The following is a 17692-nucleotide window of genomic DNA, read 5'->3' as shown; positions in this document are numbered from 1 at the left end:
TTTCAAACAGGATGTGGACATGTTGGAACAGGAGCAGAGGAGAGCAACCAGGATGATCAGGGGCCTGGAGACCAAGCGCTATGCGGAAAGATTGAAGGACCTGGGAATATTCAGTTTGAGGGACTTGACAGAAAATATGATTGCTCTTTTTAAGCATTTAAAAGGCTGTCAGAGGAGGAAAAGGAGCTGTACCTTGGCAACAGAGGATAGAACTCAAAACAATGGGTTTAAACTACAGGATGGAAGGTACCAGCTGAACATTAGGAAAAAGTTCTTCATGTTAAAAGTAATCCTACACTGGAATCAGCTAGAGATGTGGCAGGTTCCACTCATTGGCAGTCTTCAAGGAGCAGTTGGCGAATCCCTGTTGGGGATGTTTTAGGCTGTTCCTGCATTGGGCAGGGAGTTGGACTAAATGATCTGTAAAGCCCCTTCCAACTCTATGGTTCTACTTCATTAGAAGCTTTGCAAAAGATCTGTGATGAAAGCTACTAGTGCAACTGTCTATGCCGCAAATTTACTGTAAAATCAAACATGACTTTGCATATCACAGGTTCTACCGATCAGACTCTGAGCTAGAAATTAATTTGGACAAACCTCTGCTTCAGCTGCTGCTTCATACTTTGACTTCTTGCCCGGCATAGTTCGTAAGAGGTCAAATAAACCATCTTCATCAACAATTTTGGTCCCCAAAGCTGACGCCTATGCCAAAAATAAAAATTCATAACAGCTTACCTCTATACGGTACTCATTGTCAAATGTTCTAGGGCAATGGGCTCAAATACAACAGAAGAGGAATACGTATGATACAGTGATGGCCATTACCTGAGATGGCTTTAAAAGACGATTACACAGAGTTACAGAGCACCAATGGCCATTAATCTTAGCCCATGAGAATACCCACATTCAGAGGACAAGATGCTGGGAACCAACTGGGCTGTCCCTGGGTATCGTATATGACTTATAACTTCCCAAGGCAGTGCTCAGAAGGCTCGGCAGGATGAACCCTGATCTTTCCCAGCAAAGGAGTTCTTTTCTTAAAACTAGAGCATGGTGATTATTTTGTCACTGGAAAAGAGAGCAGTGGCTAAATTTCTAGATGTGCAGAAATTTTAAAATATTAGCAGACTGTTCTCTATAGATATAGGATAGGAGGAAGAAGGTGGCTATGGGTCAGAGAGATGGGAAGCCGTTAACTCTGATACAGCAATGAGTCCAAGACTCCCACACATTTTCGTTTCATCACTAGATCCTGCCAATCAATTCCCACTTTCCCCTTCCCTCAGCAGCACACTGCAGATGCCGGATATTGTGGGAGTCCCAGGGGGAAACCATAATAGGGAGAATTGGATAACTCCTCCATCAGTCTTTAGGCAATGGAACACCGACGTGATATTCACATAAGAACAACATACCTTTTCACACTTAGACACACCACAGTCACGGCCCCGAATAAGATAGTTGGTCTTCTTGCTGACGTTACCAGTAACTTTCCCCCCGTATCGCTCGATTAGAGACTTGGCCTCATCTCGCTCAATAGATTCCAAGACACCTGTGATCACAAACGTCAGACCTTCCAAGCAATTTTCACCACCCTAGGAACAGAAATGTGTAACGTGAAGTATTCCTGCAAATGATAACCTGCAAGCCAGAGGCCAGTTTTTGTCTCCCTTCCTCCCCTCTCTCTTCCTGGTTCCATATTACATGATCCCCAATGCAACTCTATCATCAATGTAAACCAGGTTCTCGCCTGCCTGTGCTTGCAATCCATTTTAAACCATGATTACAATCTGGTTGTGAAAGAACCATGCAGTTTGTGTATATGTAATACAGAACCAGGTTTAATGCTCTGAAAGAAAGAGAAGGGGGAAGAGGGCAGTTCAGCACACATTTGCTAAGCTGACTCTTCTCTGGAAGTGTCATGGATTGCTGGGAGCCAGTTTTATTTCTACCTGGGTCTTTATAGCTGTAAGTACCAAACTGTACTTATCCTGTATATATGCAAATGTTTTTGCTAGCTGTATTTGTATGGACACATGCTTCCTAAAAGGTGGAAATGCAAACAAAAATGTAGGCATTCACAAGAGAGGATATGTACATTTGTTGCTTCTGATATTCTTAAGGTGGGGGGGGGGCGGAGCTCAAGCACACAGGTCTTACTATTTTCCACTGAACTAGAACTCTACTTCCCACCCCCATCCGCTTCACGTGGGGAACTCCAAGTTATTATTCTCCTAGGATGTTTTCCATGATCACAACACACACCAACATTCAAGTTTTTAAAAGTCTGTGACGTTCAGGATTCTGAAAGGTGTAAGCTGGAAGCCAGTGACGAATAAGGAAGGGGAGAACAATTTGGAAATCCTATCCCACTACGGCAGCCCAGGCTCTGCTCACAATCTGAGTTCGATCTCAGCGGAAGCTGGGTTCAGGTAGCTGGCTCAAGGTTGACTCAGCCTTCCATCCTTCTGAGGTCAGTAAAATGAGGACCCAGTTTCCTGGGGGTAAAGTGTAGATGAGTGGGGAAGGCAATGGAAAACCACCCCGTAAAAAGTCTGCCAAGAAAATGTCGTGATGCGACATCCCCCCATGGGTCAGTTAATGACTCGGTGCTTGCACAGGGGACTACCTTTACTTTTATCTTTATCCCACTACTCAAAATCTCCCCCTTCTAGGTTCTAAAAGCTTCTATGCACTTGAGCTAATCCGCCTTGTCCCCAACTGGCACTCTATTGCTCGCAAGTTTTTGTGCTTCAGACCAGTTTGGGATTTCCCCTTTCTCTTTCATTTTTGTTTAATTTACCAAGTCATATTTTCCAGCATAGTTAAGGAAACCCCTACCAACCTGTCTACGGGTGGCCCCACTATACTACTTTCAGAATCAAAGAGAATTTCTGCTGATAGAAGGGAACAGTCCCAAGTCCTCCAGGAGCAGGTTGCAGTGGGACATGGAAAGGGAGAACTAGACAGAAATTCCCTTCCATCAGTGGAAACTACCAGTGGATCTAATCCCATGACTGACCAAAAGTCACCCTATGAGAGTCATGGCAGGATAACAACAGCAGCAGCATTCAATTTATATACTGCCCTTCAGGACAACTTAACACCCACTCAGAGCGGCTTACAAAGTATGTTATTATTATCCTCACAACAATAACCCTGCAAGGTGTGTGAGACTGAGAGAGCTCCGAGAAGCTGTGACTGACCCTAGGTCACCCAGCTGGCTTCAAGCACAGAAGTGGGGAATCAAACCCAGTTCTCTAGAGTCCCGCGACTCTTAATCACTACACCAAGTCTCCCAGTTTCTCCATCACACTTACATTCTTTCCAAACCTGTTTTAGCATCATGAGTTGTGGCATAGGAGGGTAACAAAATGTTGAAACAGACTTCCTTTAACAATGATAAACAACAGTGGTAAATGAAAGATTTGTAATAATAATAACAACAACAACAAGGATAGGATAGGACCTGAAGCAATGGGCTTAAATTACATGCAGAGAGGTACCAGCTGGATATTAGGAAAAACTTTTTCACGGTCAGAGTAGTTCAAAGGTGGAATCAGCTGCCTAGGGAGATGGTGAGCTCCCCTTCACAGGCAGTTTTCAAGAAGAGGCTGGAGGAATACTTGTCAGGGATGCTTTAGGCTGATCCTGCACTGGGCAGGGGGTTGGACTAGAACGTCTGTATGGCCCCTTCCAACTCTGTGATTCTGTGATTCTGTGAACAACAACAATAACATTCAATCTGTATACCACCCTTCAGGACAACTTAATGCCCACTCAGAGTGGTTTACAAAGTATGTTGTTATTATTCCCACAACAAACACCCTGTGAGGTGGGTGGGGCTGACAGAGCTCCAGAGAGCTGTGTCTGGCCCAAGGTCACCCAGCTGGCTTCAAGCGGAAGAGTGGGGAATCAAACCCGGCTCTCCAGATTAGAGTCCCACACTCTTAATCACTACACCAAACTGACTCCCCATGAAGCTTCCTTTTTGGTGGTCCAGGAGTGGGGCGGTCTGTACTTTTGGGAACGTAGCTCCTCCTGTCTGATGCAGGGTCAGCCGACTCTTTTGATCCCAGAGGGGAGGGGCTCATTCCTGGTGTCTCCAGTTTGTTCACAAGGCGTGAATCTTCAAATAACTGTATAAACTCTCAACAACATAATAGCCTCCTCCCCTTTCATTATGTCTAATGTCAACTTCTTTAACAATATGTTAACTATGTACACTTAGAAAGCTTGATTTTTTAAAGAAATGGTTATTTGCTGCCTAGTACTGTACAATGAACCCCCCAATCTCCAGATCCACCTGACCTTTTTTGGGTGGAGAGGACTGCCCCACTCCTGGACCACCAAGAAGGGAGCTTCACAGTAAGTGAAAACAAATCTTCCATTCTTCGGTGGTCCAAGGAGTGGGGCAGTCCGTACTTTTGGGACATAAAGCAGTGTGCTCCAGGGAGGGTCAGTTGCACTCCAAGATTAGAGGGTGTGTTGTAGAACCCTTCTTCTGAAGACCACCTCAGCCGAGGATATCTTGGCTATTCTATAATGTTTGGTGAACAAATGCACCGACATCCATGTTGCAGCTTTACATATCATTTTGAATGAGGGGAAGGATCTATGCGCTGCAGAGGGTGCCACTCACTATAATACCCTGTGAGCTATAATACCCTGGGGTGGTTCCAGGTTCCTGGCTCTGTACACCAAGATTATACACCCCCTAATCCTCCTGCTCAATGTAGAGGTAGACACACTGTTACCGAGGGATGACTTCCTGAATGACACAAACGGTGCCTCTGACTTCCTCAATTGTTTTGTCCTGTCCATATAAAAGCTTAGTGTCCTATGAACATCGTACATGCTACATGCCACTCTCTTTCCTTATCATGTGTGTGTTTGGGGCAGAATGAAGGTAGAACTATTTCTTCACTACGATGAAATACTGAATTTACTTTAGGAATGAAAGCTGGGTCCAGTCTTAAGACCATTTTGTCTTTGTGGAATACACAGTTCCCTGTCCACTGACAGGGCTCTAAGTTCAGACACTCATCTTGCCAAGGTAATACCTATTAAAAAATAGCTTTGAATGTCAACTCCTTCATGGGACACGATGCTATGAGCTCAAAAGATTCCTCAGTTAGTATTTTCAAAACTATATTGAGGTTCCAAGTGGGGAATCTATGTACCCTTGGGGGATTGATCAGCGTGATATGCCGCAGAAATTTCTTAACATGTACGTGTTGGAATAAAAGTCTACCTTTCTTGGAACCTGTAATCACTGTGCTAGCTGACACCTGCCTTTTAAGGGTGCTGGTACTAAGCCCCTTAACCAGACCTTCTTGTAGGAACCAGAGAATCTCCCTAACTGGGACTTTTAAAGTGTCTTTTCCCCTATCTGCACACGCGACTTGAAAAACTTGCCAAATGTCATTGTAGCCCCTGTTTGTGGAGCTCTTTCTAGATGCTAGCATTGTATGGATCACTGTCTCAGAGTATCCCAATTCTTTCAACTGCCTGCATTCAACCTCCAGGCAGTTGGGAGCTGGTTGAGGGTGTAGAATTGTCCCTTGCAACAGCAGGTCCTCTCACACTGGAAGATGCCATGGGTCAGTGACTGAACGTCTCACCAGCTCCTGGAATCATGCTGTCCTCGGCCAATAAGTATTATTTCCGCCTGCTGTTCGATGATTTTCTGCAGCACTCTTTGCATCAGTTGTATCGGTGGGAAGGCATACAGAAGCAAGCGGGGCCAACTGCAGCTCAGAGCATCTACTTCCCAAGCCTGAGGATTTCTTTTCCTTGATATGTATTTCTGAATTTGGTGGTTTTGATTGCTTGCGAACAGGTCTATTTTTGCCTTTCTGACTCTCTGGCAGATTTGCTGAAATACTTCCTTGCATAACATCCACTCCGATTGGTCTACCTTGTTTCTACTTAGCCAATTGGCCTCCGAGTTGTCCTGTGCAAGTATGTGAATCACTTTTATTGATCTGCGATGTCTCTCCGCCCACTACATGGTAACAGTGGCTTCTCTGTGGAGAGATTTGTATCTGGCTCCTCCCTGCCTGTTTACATAAGCCTTGGCAGTCATGTTGTCTGTTTTCCCCAATACATAGCATCCTGATAGTATATCATGGAATTCCCATCAGTCCTCTCCTGATGGCCCTGAGTTCCAGCAGATTTATGCTCTTGGATCTCTCCTATTCCTTCCAGGTGTCCTGGAACATCCTTCCCCAGGTACGTGCTCCCCAGCCCCATGGGCTGGCATCTGTTGTCATGATCACCCTTTTTGGATCCCTGAGTGGAACCCCTTCCAGGAATCTTGTCGGGTCCTGCCACCAGGTGAACTCTTGTGATAGATTTGTCGATAGCCTCACTGGTTTGTGTCTTTTGGGAGCTATAGTATCTTGGTACCTTAATAGAAACCTCTGAGGATGGTGAGCATGAAACCTTGACCTCTGTACCACCTCCTGGCAAGACACCATGGTCCGCAGCAATTGTGCTATTCTCCTACTTCCTGGTCCCTTAGACAATCCACTGTGGGTTTCACTGCTTCCAGTCCTGTCTCTAATGAATGGGCTTTGATAAGGATGTTGGCGAGACATGGGAACAATGATACACCCTGAAGCCTCAGGTGCGCCACTAGGGCTATCAATAACTTCATGAATACCCTGGGTGAAATTTTAGTCTGAAGGGTAACACACAGTAGTGGTAGTGATTTCCATCATAGACGAATCGCAGAAATTTGCAGTGAGACTCTCTTAATGGAACATGTAAGTAGGCCTCCGAGAGATTGATGAACGCCAAGAAGTCCTTTTCCTGAATAACTGCCAGAATTGATTTGAGGGTTTCCATTTTGAATTTGTATGATGAACTTGTTTAGCCATTTTAGATCCAAAATGGCCTTCACATCCCCGCTCTTCTTCGCGACTATGAAGAACACCAAATACACTCCCTAAGCTGTGTGTTCTTCTGGGACTGATTCTATGGCTCCTATCTCTTATCAGGTGACTGGTGGTCTTTTTTTATAAGTAAGTGGTTCACGTTCGATTGGTTCTTTGGAATCTGTATAAAGCAGTTGGGGGGCATTGATTCTAATTCCAGAGTGTAGCCATTGGTTACTATATCCAAGACCCATCTGTCCATTACAGTTCCTTCCTACACTTGTAAGAACCTCAGAAAGTGCCCCCCCCCCAATCCCCTGTGCTGTTTGGGGTCCTTTAGCATACTGGTTGGACTTGGTGACTGTGTAAGATTTGTTCTCACTTTGGGGCTTAGATTGCCAGCGACCCTTGAATGGTCTTGTATTGCCAGTGCACAGGGATCATTTGGAGTCTCGAAAGGACTGGAATCTTTTCCTTGGTTTCCCATCCTTCTTTTTTGATGGAAGGACCTTTTCCTTCTCTCTGTCTTGCACTAGGTACCTATCCAGAGCTTCTCCGAATAGGTTGACCCCCTTAAATGGGATTCCTACCACCTTGGCCTGGGCCAAGGGATTGATGTCCCAGTTCCAGAGCCATGTGTTCTGCCTGGCTGTCACATTGAAGGCCATTGCTCTGGAAGATAGCTGCATGGCATCCAAAGAGCCATCTGCTGCAAATGCTGTCACCAGGGCAATCTTCTTGACCATATCCTTCACCTCTTTAGGCACATTACTATCTGCTGCAGCTAAGTCTGACGCCCAGGTCAATGCTGTCCTTGCCACAGATGCTCTAAGAGAGTAGGCCGATGCTTCAAAACCCCTGTGCAGATTTGGTTCTATCTTTCTGTCACGGGGGTCCTTGGGCAGTCCCTCTGCTTCCACTGGTAGTACTGAATTGGATGCAAGGCTATTCTTCAGGTCATCCACTAGGGGGAGCTTGAACTTGCTAGCAGCCTCTGGTACTAATGAATCGCACCTATTGAAGACTGCATGGGTGGGTTTGGGTTGTGCTGGTCTCCCATTCTGCTTTTATTAGATTGTCAAATGCTGCCAGAAGGGGGATCCCAGGTGGTGCCACCCCCACCGTGAGAAGAGCCCTCTCTGATCCCGCTGGGAAATCTGGATGTGCATCGGCTTTTCCCTTGGGCTTGTGAGTTATCTCCAGTGCCCTTAACACTTTTGGAAGCAATATGGCATAAAGTTCTTGTAGAAAGAGCCTTGTGCACCCTTTCGTGCACCTGTTTCGACCTCCTCCTCCTCCTCCTCCTCCAAAAATAAGCCTTCTTCCCTATCTGAGGAGGAATCTGAGTGTCTCACGGGGGCTATACTCTCTGCGAGTTTTGCCCTCCTCTAGTTTCTTTCTCTTTGATCTTGGGAAAGGAAGGGAAACATCAGCCCTTTCTTCTCCTTTAATCATCAGCCTCCCTCTGGGGGGGGGGTCTTTCCTGTCTATCTGAGGGTCCACAGGCAGGAGGCTGCTCTGGGCTTGTTCCCTTAAAGCTTCCCTAAATTCTTTTTTAATCTCTGTTCTAAGCAAATTTGCTTTAGCATCTTCACTTGTCAGATCCAAGTCCTGTGCCTTTTCTCCCTCAGCCCTCCGAGATGTTTGAGAAGAAGAAGAAGAAGAAGAGGCTGGTGAGTTGGGAAGTTCCAAGTCACACACAATGCCTCCTACACCGGCAGGAGCTGTGAGGCCTGCTTTGGCTGCCACGTTCGCAGGGGGAAGGTCTTCCCACCAAAGCTTAGAACCAAAAGCAAAAGTGACGGGAATTCCCTTCTTTCAGGCCTCCCTTCCTCCGCTTAGAATAGGGTCGTTTTATCAGGTCTGGACAGCCAACGTGGTCCTGGTTTGCAGCCCGTTCCTGCACAGCTTGAGGGAGGAGATGCAGTCTGTTCGCCTCTTCCCTGCTCCACACTGGGCCACCGCAGACTCAACCACACCTCCCAAAAGCTCAAAGGTGGGGAGGGGGAGAATTCTAGCCTGCCGAGGGTCTAGTAATCACTAGCACCATTGGTGACTCTGCTCCGCAATGTTTCGTTGGGGGGCTAGTCTGAAATCCATGGATCTAGGCAGTGCCTAGGGCTGTCAGCTCAGGCAGTCCGCGCTGCTTTTCCAGCGACTTAGGAAGAGGGAGAAGAGGGACCACCAACCCCACTTTCCCCTAGAGCCAGTCTCTGACCCTTTCTCCCCAGTCGGTTGCTGTTGTTCGTTGCCAGGATCGCTGCTCTTTTGAGAGCACAGTCAGAGCCATCCTGCTCGTTGGCAGGGCCAGAAAAACTGGAGACATCAGGAACGAGCCCCTCCTGTCCAGGATCAAAAGAGTCGGCTGACCCTGCATCAGACAGGAGGAGCTACGTTCCCAAAAGTACGGATTGCCCCACTCCTCGGATCACCAGAGAAGACTCGTTTACAAAACTGCAAGCAGAGTCTCTTGGGGACTCAGAAAAATGCAACCACAGAACAGATAACCAGTGGGGGCAGCACGGGGAGGCTGCCTGGACAAGACTCTTTCATCCAAACGGGAACATCTGAGGCAGCAGAACTTCTGCAAAAAGGAACTGGACTAACCTGCGGTATTTCTTTAGACCCGAGTGCTTTCGGACCTTCTCGATTAAGGAAGGTTCTGTAAGCCTGATAGTTGGCTCGTTTCTTCTCGGAATCCTCAGGACTTACAGACTTCAAAAGGAAAAAAAATTAACACAGATGTAATGAAACAGAGAATGAAACACACTGGAACCACATAATCTTGAGAAGTATGTCCCTCAGATTATTTGGTTTGCAACTCAAACGAATCAAGTGTTGGACTGGCACTTCACTAGAGCTGGCAATAGCCAACCAGTACAACCAACTTGTCTAGGGGAAAAAAGACATTTGCATAACAGTAACTAAATATACTGTCCCTAAGGGATATTTCCCCAAGCCTACCTTAGATTTTTGGGGAGAAATTTTCTCTTTTTCAGGTGTCTTCTCCTCCTCTAGTGAAACCGATTTTACTTTTGGAGTCCCGTTTTCTCTTTGGAGATTCTCTCCTTTTTGCTTCAGAGCTGACAATTTAGAGCTGATTTTTGAAGACTCTGCCTTATTCCCCAAAGCCTTGCTCTCTTTCCTAACAGAAGACTCTGGGTGTGGATCTGGCGGTATCCTGGTACTTTCTGTGCAAGTATGATCCTCTGCAGCATAATTTCTTGAATCAAGTGTTAAATTGGGAGGTTTCACTGGGAAAAGATGAAGGTTTTAAGAACAAGGCAAGCACTACAGAATACAACAAAAACATTCTCTTTCTTCCATATAGCAATTACCTTTGTGAGCCTGCTTATTTCTTTCCATTTCAGCTGGATTAGCTTTCGCTGTTGAAATCCCCTGTTTATCTTCTGGATCCTTTCGAGGCTAAAAGGAAAAAGCCCAGATTAAGAGACGTGCCCAGTGTGGTTTGGAATTAATCCATACAGCTGTAATTTCATCATTTCTCCATTCATTATTCAAATAGCAGGCAACACCAGTTCACTACTGAAAGCTCCTATCCAAGCCCGTCGTAAGAGAAACTCTGCACATATTCAACGTCAGGATACCAGGCAGGGGGGCTGCCAGTCCTGCACTGGCAACTAGTGGGAGGTTTGGCAGGGTGGGGGGCTGTGCAGAACTGGAGGTGACATCATGGCATTGGAAGGACACCTATTCCCCACCCCCCTTTTACTTCCGCCACTCTACCGAGCAGTGGCAATCAACCAAGGGCTACCAGTGGGAGGTGTCCTGCCATAGCAGCAGTCCTGGTAGCCCTGGCTGTGGATGACCTTCTATACTGTCAAATGCTCCCATAAAACTATTTAAACATAGTGATCCATGGGGACTAGAGGAATTTGGTCTTGAGCAGGTTTCTGTGGATCGAACACAGGATAGGAGTGGACAACTGAGACATCTGGCCAAACCCCTGAAACAGTTGCTGTTCAGGTTTACTGGGATGGGGGCGGGTGTGTGTGTGTGGAGAGGAGATAAAGAGAAGCACACAGAGAAGGAAACTGTCCAGCCTCTTGCTAGCTGTCTCCTTTCTTCCAATAGTCCTAAATGCACTAGACAAAAAGGAGGGTATTTTTAATAACAACAATTTGTATACCGCCCTTCAGGATGACTTAACACCCACTCAGAGCAGTTTACAAAGTATGTCATTATTATCCCCACAACAACAAACTCCCTGTGAGGTGGGTGGGACTGAGAGAGCTCCAAGAGAGCTGTGACTGACCCAAGGTCACCCAGCTGGCCTCAAGTGGAGGAGTGGGGAATCAAACCCAGCTCTCCAGATTAGAGTCCTGCGCCGTTCATCACTACACCAAACTGTTTTTAATTACTACCATGGAAAATATATGTCACAGTACTAACAATGTTCTGCTCATTTTTAAAAACAGGGGAACAAAAACTTATTAAAGATGAATAATAAGAATTCCCCACTTGTAGTAATTCAAACTCAAAATGTGTTTCAGCTAAATTGAGATTAGTAGTAAATATTGTTCAGATTTTAAAAATAAATGCTTTCCCTTCCAGTTGTTCCAAAGCTTTCTGGAATAATAAGCTACTGCCGTCTTCAGTACTGCTGACCCTGCTTCTTCATCCCCGCTTTCTATATTCAAGCAGAAAACAAGCTGACATTTCCAAAGGACGCATACCTGGCAGTACATGCAAGTTACTAGATATATGACCACAGCCATCAGATCACAGATCTAGCTCTCCACTATAAGTAATTCCAGTGTTGACTCAGGGTCAGTTACCAAGTAATTTCCGGTAGATACAGGATGTTTCCTGGCACAATCCTCGTACTTGTCAGCTTTCCAAGAATCCAGCCAATTCAGTCTGACGCCTAAATCGATTGTGTGGAAAACTAATTCACAAAAGATTTAGTCCAGGAAACATGACACAGCTGCAAATGTCCATCTACTCTGCCTAGAGAATTACTTTAACAGAGCCAAACAAGTGAGAATAATTGTTTGACTGTGGAACAGAGAGGACTTTTCCGCACATGAGACTTATTGCTGATTTTCTTAGCAGCTGACCCTCAAATGGTGGAATAGGTTTGGGTACAGTTCTTCCACACATCTCCCCACCCTTTGCATTTTTACAGTTGTGGAGTCAGTTTATTTTGTTATGCGCGTGTCTTAAATAATCAGGACTTTCAAGCTAGGGTGCTGTCGTCATCAGTAGCATCATCGGCGGTGTCACAGCACCCCATCTTTAAATTTTTTGTGCATTCTTATAGTGTATCAATATAAAATGGAAATGAACGCATGGGGCAGTCTTTGCATAGGGAAGCCCAAAAGGGGAGCAGTTCTGCCACCCATATTTAAGTGCCTCCCACAGCAGTACAAACTGGAAAGCCCCGACCCAAGATGACCCAGTGCCAGGAGGCGGAGGCTGGCACTGGCAGGGCAAACCAACTTTTGCTGGGATGTAGCCTGGAGCGTGGTTTTCAAACAACGCTGCTTTTTCTAGCGTCAAAAGTGACCACACACACCCTCCCCTGGACCTCCCGGGCTTTTGAAATTTTCTTAAATAATCATTTTCATAGCATTATATTGATCTAACATTGTAACAGTACATGCAGCAGAATCTCTGAATTCCCAGCTTCCATTTTTTAAAAAATAGTAAGTATCTAGCCCCTTTCCTTGCAGAGATACAAAGAAAAAGGCGTATGTCTGCAATGGAACGGACTAGACATACATTTTTTAAAACATGGAAGCTGGGAATTCAGAGAATTTGCTGCATGTATTGTTATAATGATAGGTTGATATAAAACTATGAAAATGATGATTGAAAAAGACAGAAAACCAAACCAGGAAGTGGGGGGGGGGAGAAAGGTGGAGAGGAAAAGTGGTTTGATGATGACAAACGTCCAGTCATCAAAAAGTGGGTGGGAGTGAGTGGGAAAAACAAAATCAAAAGAAACTTATGAAAAAGGAAAATAAACTCAAAATCAGTTTCCAGAAAAAAGTCTACTGTAACTCTGTATTGGATTCTTGCTAATGAAAGAATCTTTGTAAACTCGTATTTATTTACCCTATGGCAATGTTTATGGAAATGTCCTTGATAATGACTATACTATTCTCACACAGAGAAGGCGGACTATAAATAAATAAATAGATCTCAAAAGAGCCAGGGGGAAGGGGGAGGGCAGAAAACGCCAAAAGCTAAAACTAAAGACAAAAAAATGAGCGTGGAAACTGGGGGATAAATTGAAGCAGTATGGGGCCACAAGAGCCCCGTGGCACAGAGGAGTAAGCGGTAGAACTGCAGCCCAAGCTCTGCTCATGAGTCATCATGACCTGAGTTCGATCCTGGCAGAAGCCGGGTTCAGGTAGCCAGCTCAAAGTTGACTCAGCCTTCCATCCTTCCGAGGTTGGTAAAATGAGGACCCAGTTTCCTGGGGGTAAAGGGTAGAGGACTGGGGAAGGCGATGTCAAACCACCCCGTAACAAAAAGTCTGCCAAGAAAATGTGATACGACGTCCCCCATGGGTCAGTAATGACTCAGTGCTTGCACAGGGGACTACCTTTACCCTACCTTTTACTTATGGGGCCAGAATTAGCAGGGGGAAAATCATGAGGAAAACCCCAGTAAAAAGATAAAACATAGCTATTTGGCCTTGAAAACATGAAAAGTAGATATGGCCATTTTATTTCAAATACATATTGGAGATAACACGGGGTCCCCAGGGACACATCCGCATACTTATATATAAATGTCTTCAATTGTTTTAGAAAACACTTAGTGATTTCAAAACTCAACAGCAAAATCTTGAACGCGAAGTCGAAATCTCTCCAGAAGTCTGGCTGGACTATTTTCTAAGTGAGAGTGAAGGTGCTGAGGTTAGTAAGAAGCTCTCTGAGTTGACCTATAAGCTTAGCCTCAAAAAGAGAAATATGGGAGGAAGTTGGGCCTGAGGAGGTTCTTCGGCTGATTCATCGGCAGCAGGTCCAGATGGCATTCCCCCCGAACTCTTAACCCTCCTAAGTCCCACTTGGTGGGCTTCGCTTCAGGCTGCTTATTTTTTACTGTGTTAGATCAAATGGATGAAACCCCTCCAGATTGGCATCAATTGTGATACCCACCTATAAAAATAAGGGCAGTCCCTTAGATGTCTTACTACTAACATTGACTGGGCAGGGCTTAATAAAACAAAGCAATCTATTAATTATTGTGATATGGAGCAACTAAAGGTAAGTCAAAATAAATCTAAAATACTGTTGTTTGGAGGCCCTGGGAAGACGGGGCCCTTGGAGGTTGCATGGAATTGAGTTTGAACAAGTTCATTCTGGGCATTTAGTTTGACGCTCTAATGACATGGAAAAATCATCTAAAACATATCATAAGTAGCTTTCCGTTTTTGTCCATATCCTTGAAGAAATTTTATTTTACAAAAGGTGGACAGTCTCTTTCCAGTTTTGCTTAAATTACATAATTTCAAGATCTTATCTGCAACCTTATATGGGGCACCATCAAGGCAGCATGTAACTGCTAAAGATCTTGAAAGGCTGCAAGTGCAAGGTCGCTTCTTCAGAATCATCTTGGGAATTCCCAATTGTGTCTCCAACTCAGTAATTAGATTGGAAATTGGACTGTGCTCCTTACAGTCAATCGCATGGAAATATGCCATTATGATGTAGTGAAAAATATTCCTATTAGAACCCCGAGTCAATGGGCTTAGACTCGAGTAACCCTGCTTAGGATTTCACTGTTATACTTCTAATGAGACAAGACTTGCTTTCATTAAGTGCAAATGCCTTCCTTGATAAATTGTGTGAACTCAGAGATTTTCTTTAGGTCTTAACCTGTTTAATTACTATCCAGATCACTTACTGAAAACTGCAACAGAAGCCATTTTGACACATGACCAGTCTGGGTTACTTACTGATTCATACAAGAAGGTGTTCTCCTTTGTATTATGGTTATATCCCTAACAACATCCTTTACAGTTGCTAATTATCTGGCTATCATAAAACAATCCCAAACATAGACATTTAACTCTTCTGGCAAGATGTAAATCACGCCCAACACAGGAAGGCTTAAAGGTATTCCCAGGACTGAAAGAAACGGTGCTGGTGCATCGGGAGCAACAGAGACCATCTCACACTTGCTGTCCTTGGTTTACTGAAGCTAGGCATGAAATATTGGGATCTCTCGTCAACTCTGACATTCAGCGTTCGAGTAATTATATTATTCTGAAACTGCTTTTTCAAATGATGTGGGCTGGCTGGAAGCTGTTGCTAGATTCTTTTTTTAAAAATATTTTTTATTAAAGCAAAAAACAAGGGGTTCAGAAAAGAGGGGGGAAAGGGGGGACAAACAAATATAAAACTGTGTGCTTCAAGGATTATTAAAATACAAAATACCAGAGTCATGACCCTTATGGATATTAAGTTAACTGCTGAATATTTTTCTAGAGTAAGTAACACGTACAAAATTCAAAACTATCTCTACCTGTTATTCTAGCAATAGTACTGAAAGAGAGAAAAGAAAACAATTTTTAACATTAACACTGCTTATTACCTTAAAATAAGGTACTATTAAGTTCTAACCTATTTCTACTACATATTTTAATTTATCTTTAACTTATACTTTACATAACTGTAATAGACTTTTTGTCTTTGTTTATAAAATCTATTATCTTTATATCACTAATTATTTTACAATCGAGTTATCAAATATATCACAAAACAATCATTTTCAAATCTGCAGAATTAAAGCATCTTATAAATTTTATCCCTTATAAGCAAAATATTTTCCCCATTTCCCTTCAAATTCTTCAACTGGCCTTCTATTTATGTAGTTCGTCAATTTCGCCATCACTGCATATTCCGACATTTTATCCTTCCAAATTTCCCTGGTTTGGCATTCTCCTTCTTTCTACTTGCTTGCCATTACTACTCTTGCCACCGTCAGCAAATATCAAAATAGTTCATGTAATGTTCTGTCCACATCGTCTGGTATAATTCTCAACAGCATAGTCTGGGGTTTCACAGCAAAGTTAATTTTTTAAATGTTCAAAATCTCAGCATGTATATCTTTCCAATTGTTTTACTTTTTTCACATGTCCACCACATATGAAAGAAAGAGCCATCTGCATTTTTGCATTTCCAGCATGACCCTACATATTTCTTGTCCATTTTTAAAATATCTTTTGGTGTAATGTACCATCTAAGAAACATCTTATACCAATTTTCTCTGAGTGTTTGACTACCTGTAAATTTTATGCTCTTAGTCCATAAATTTTCCTATTGTTGAAATGTTATTTCTTCTCCAAAATTTTGCATCCATTTTATTATACGTTTTGACTTGCTCTGTTCTGGTATCGTATTGCAGTAAGAGTTTGTAAATGTGTCTCAGAAAGTGATTCTTTTTCTGTGTGATTATCTTCTCAAAATCAGTAAGATCCCTCAATTGACCTCTATAATCCTTGAGCGCTTCCTTCAATCTGGAGACTGCCTGGAGATGTATCAGCAATAGAGATGGGCACAAAATGAGCCATGGAACAGAATTCCATACGGAGTGGCTGGTCCATTTGAGCCGAAACACGCATTCCACGGGAACACATTTCAACCGTTCCGTGGCTGGGTTCAGAGTTTCATAGACCCCGCGCCAGTTTCAGCCCATCGGCTGAACCCGGCATAGGGTCTGTGAAACTGACAGCCCCTGCGCAGGAGGAAGGGGCTGTCAGTTTCACAGACCCTGCGCTGGGTTCAGTCGATGGGCTGAAACTGGCGCAGGTTCTGTGAAACTGAAAGCCTCTTTCTCCTGCTGCCTGGGCTATCAGTTTCACAGACCCCACACTGCTTCCAGAGCAGGGTCTGTGAAATGACAGCTTCTTTCTTCTGTTGCCAGGCAGCAGAAGAAAGGGGCTATTGTTTCAAACACCCCGCACCCGCTTCAGACCCCGGTTCCGGCGCGGGGTCTGTGAAATGACAGCTTCTTTCTCCCGCAGCAGGAGAAAGAGGCTGTCATTTCACAGACTCCATGCCGGTTCCAGCGCGGGGGTCTGTGAAATAGACAGCCCATTTCTCCTGCTGCCCGGGCTGTCTGCGCTGTGGGTCTGTAAAACAGACAGCCCAGGCAGCAGGAAAAATGGGCTGTCAGTTTCACAGATCCCACACTGGAACAGTGCGGGGTCTGTATAACTGACAGCCCCAGCAGCAGCAGAAAGAAGCTGTCATTTCACAGATCCTGCGTCAGTTCCAGCTGTCTGTTTCAAACACCCCACACTGGCTTCAGCAGCCGGTGCAGGGTGGTTGAAATGCCATAGAACAACAAACCACGAACTGAGAAAAGGTCGGAAGTTCATGGTTCATGTTCCGTGGAACGTTACGAATCACGTGGTTCGTTTTTTTTGTTCCGTGCCCATTTCTAATCGACAATTGTATTTTTTTCTCCTTCATCCTACGTTTCATACTATGATTTTATCTTTCCTTGAGAATTTAACATATCTTGATAAGTTACAAAGTCATTAACTTTTCTTTGATTCTAATCACAAAAGGCATCAATTTGTAACAATATTGGTGATATCGGTGGGCTTATCCTCATTGTTGCCGAATCCCAAATTTGAATCAGGCTGTCTCTTATCACGTCTTTCATGTTTTGTCCTCACTCTTCTTTCCACCCATAGGTAATTATGCAGTCCTTCAGATAGATCAGCCGCTTCCAATCATATTAGCCTTTTTGGGGTTTTAATCCAGTCTATGATCCAAGCCAAGCTGGCTGCTGTATAATATAATTTTATGTTTGGCACCGCTAAT

The 17692-nt window shown here is 44.3% G+C and overlaps 1 protein-coding gene across 5 annotated transcripts in view; it reads right to left on the bottom strand.

Moving 5' to 3' along the window:
• RFC1 (replication factor C subunit 1) overlaps window positions 1-17692 on the bottom strand; it is a 117659-nt gene that overhangs the window by 48006 nt on the left and 51961 nt on the right. For all 5 annotated transcript variants that reach the window (XM_054989808.1, XM_054989811.1, XM_054989810.1 and 2 more), the window contains 5 exons: window positions 10220-10307; window positions 9846-10135; window positions 9489-9596; window positions 1416-1595; window positions 598-702 (listed from right to left, as the gene is read on the bottom strand). In XM_054989808.1, the coding sequence (XP_054845783.1) occupies window positions 598-702; window positions 1416-1595; window positions 9489-9596; window positions 9846-10135; window positions 10220-10307 (771 nt within the window). The remainder of the gene's footprint in view (window positions 1-597; window positions 703-1415; window positions 1596-9488; window positions 9597-9845; window positions 10136-10219; window positions 10308-17692) is intronic.

This window comes from Eublepharis macularius, chromosome 10 (assembly GCF_028583425.1).
Source record: "Eublepharis macularius isolate TG4126 chromosome 10, MPM_Emac_v1.0, whole genome shotgun sequence".
Classification (NCBI taxonomy): Eukaryota; Metazoa; Chordata; class Lepidosauria; order Squamata; family Eublepharidae; genus Eublepharis; species Eublepharis macularius.
Note: the sequence above shows the minus strand (reverse complement) of the source record. Positions and strands in the feature narration are given on the sequence as shown.